We start from the raw sequence: 3,055 nt of genomic DNA, 5'->3' as shown, positions 1-3,055 counted from the left end.
TTGTTCGACCGTGTGGACGCACCTTAAGACATATGGAGTTAGTCATGGAGGTAAGATAATCGTCGACTTATATCTGGAGGTGAGTTTAGCGATAGACATATGCCTGAGTTAACAATAGACATATGTCTGGGGTTAAGATAACCTTAGACCGATGTCCATTTCTTGCTGATCTTTCTGTCTTTAGCTGATTCTATATTGGGTAATCTAAGGTGATGAGCTTATGCGTATGACATATATAACTGCGTTCAAAGTTAATGCATTTAAGGGCAGTTTTCAGTTTTTCATAAGGAAACTTAGCATATGTTCTGTCTTTTAATCTTGAGGTACATCGTTGAGAATTGACATTTCAAGAAAAAAAAATTTTTTTAAAGAAAATTACATGAAAATGTAAGTAGTGAGATTTATTTACTTGCCATGCAAAATATTTAAAAAGGAAGTAATTTGCCGCTGTTGTACAGGGTGTCCATAAAGTCCAGTTCCTATTACAAGTATTAATTGCTCAGAATGGTGCTGGGACTTTATGGACACCCTGTATATCCTATTCGTGATTATAAGAAAATGTTGCATTTTCACTTTCCAGAACCCACCATACACTTTCCTAAAACACGGAAGTGGAGGCCGAGTAGAAGTTCTTGGTTTTATTGGGTCACTGTTCGAGCATCTGAAAGAAGTTGCCAACTTCACGTGAGTTCAAAAGAAGTTATAAAAGAATAAAAATACGAGCAAATATTGATGAACAGATTTCAAATATAAAAAAAATTAGTATATATATGTGTATATATATACTTTTACTATGTGTTTTCAATGAATTTAAATCGTCACAGTATTTCCCCTAAAACCCTCAATCACATAAAAAAAAAAACACGCGTTAAAAAGGTTAATTAAAACTAATTCTAAAATGCGTCATCACCTCAGTGCAACATTTGATTTACCTGTTTTTACTTATTTATTTATTTATTTATTTTTACTCCCATTCTTTTCTAAAATGCATCATCACCGCATTGCAACATTTGATTTACCTATTTCTATTTATTCATTTTTTTTTTTTTTTTTTTTTTTTTTTTTTTTTTTCAACTTCATCTAATGATTGTCTACCGTCGCTCCAACGTCCCGTCAGGTCCGACTGTCACCGCGTCAAAGACGGGGGTTTCGGCATGGTATCGGACCGGAAATGGACGGGTATGGTGAGCGAGGGTCCACCGTGGTGAGGCTGACATAGCAGTGGCGAACATTGACCTGACCCTCAAGAGAAGCACCGTGGTGGATTTTCTCGTTGGCATCGGTCAAAATCGGTAGTATATATATATATATATATATATATATATATATATATATATATATATATATATATATATATATATATATATTATAGCGTGTGCGAGAGAGAGAGAGAAAGAGAGAGTTGGCATCGTTCAATTTTTTTTTAACTCATTCGAGGTCATTTAAATCTCATTTCTAGATTTATCTTTATTTTTCAAACTCATTCCATGTCATCTTAATCTCATTTCTAGATCTGTCTTTATTTTTTCTAAATCATTCCATATACTTTCAATCTTATTTCTAGATTTATCTTTATTTTTTTTCTAAATCATTCCATATAATTTTAATCTCATTTCTAGATTTGCCTTTATTTTTCCAAACTCACTCCATGTCATCTTAATCTCATTTCTAGATTTGTTTTTATTTTTTCCAACTCATTCCACATCATCGTAATCTCACTTCTAGATTAATCTATATTTTTTCAAACTCATTCCATATCATTTTAATCTCATTTCTAGATTTATCTTTATTTTTCCAAACACATTCCATGTCATTTCAATCTTATTTTTAGATTTATCTTTATTTTTCAAACTCATTCCATGTCATCTAAATCTCATTTCTAGATCTGTCTTTATTTTTTCGAAAACATTCCATATATTTTCAATAATTTCTAGATATGTCTTTATGTGTTCCAAACTCATCCCAGATACGTAGCCTTCATGAAGCGGCCGGCGAAAGGGGACGAGATGTGGACGGGTTACACCAAGGAATTCGAGCCGAGAGTCTGGATAGTTTTGCCCTTCTTTGTGCTCGCGTCCGTCCTGTGCACCTACTTCGGCTTCCGCTTCCACTACTCAGAGTGCTCCAACCTCGTTTCAGAAGCCGCTATCACCGTCATCGGCTTTTTCCTTGGCCAAGGTCAGTTCAGTACAAACAGAATCAATGTAGTTTCATTCAGCCAAAAAAAAAAATTAATATACAGTAGTTTCATCCAGCACATATTTTTACATGATGGTGTGATTGTTCTTCATTTTAATAATAATAATAATAATAATAATAATAATAATAATAATAATAATAATAATAATAATAATAATAATAATAATAATAATAATAATAATAATAATGGCCTAAGTCAGTTCAGTAAAAATTATTAATATTGTTCCGTCCAACACATTTAGACTTGATTGTGGGAGTATCTTCATAATAATAATAATAATAATAATAATAATGATGATAATAATAATATCATTGGGTAGCACTCTTAATTAAGGGTAACACTCTTAATTTTTAAGGTCCACAATAATTGTGGACCTTAAAAAACAATGATATCATTACTGTTATTATTTATTTTATTATTATTATTATTATCCAGACGATGAACTCTATTCATATGGGACAAACCCGCTACAGGGGCCAGGGGCTTGAAATTCAGGCTTCCAAAGAATAAGGTGTTCATTCGAAAGTAGTGACAGAAGGTAAATGAAAATACAGAAAGAAATCATTAAATAGAAAAACAGATAAATTTTTAAAAATAATAATAATAATAATAATAATAATAATAATAATAATAATAATAATAATAATAATAATAATAGCAACCCGGAACCCTACACTATAAATACCACCCAGTTGAATTGGAGGACTGTGATAGAGCAAAAAATAAAAAAAAAAAAAAAATAATAATAATAATAACAATGATGATAGTAATATTGTTACCATCATCATTACCGTGACTATCAATACTATCAAAACTATTTTCCAGGCTCGCCCCTCCTCCCGACGCAGATAAGCC

At 31.5% G+C, this 3,055-nt stretch overlaps 1 protein-coding gene across 1 annotated transcript in view; it reads left to right on the top strand.

Moving 5' to 3' along the window:
- Positions 1-583: 583 nt before the first annotated feature.
- Positions 584-3,055, top strand: part of LOC135208281 (probable glutamate receptor) — a 4,333-nt gene continuing 1,861 nt past the window's right edge. Inside the window, exons 1-4 of the mRNA XM_064240387.1 lie at positions 584-684; positions 1,118-1,292; positions 1,967-2,178; positions 3,026-3,055. The exon at positions 3,026-3,055 is cut by the window's right edge and continues 188 nt beyond it. Coding sequence (XP_064096457.1) covers positions 1,980-2,178; positions 3,026-3,055 — 229 coding nt within the window. The 5' untranslated portion in view covers positions 584-684; positions 1,118-1,292; positions 1,967-1,979. The remainder of the gene's footprint in view (positions 685-1,117; positions 1,293-1,966; positions 2,179-3,025) is intronic.

Source organism: Macrobrachium nipponense, chromosome 11 (genome assembly GCF_015104395.2).
Source record: "Macrobrachium nipponense isolate FS-2020 chromosome 11, ASM1510439v2, whole genome shotgun sequence".
In the NCBI taxonomy this organism is placed as follows: domain Eukaryota; kingdom Metazoa; phylum Arthropoda; class Malacostraca; order Decapoda; family Palaemonidae; genus Macrobrachium; species Macrobrachium nipponense.
The sequence above is the reverse complement of the archived record's forward strand: the minus strand, read 5'-3'. Positions and strand labels throughout refer to the sequence as shown.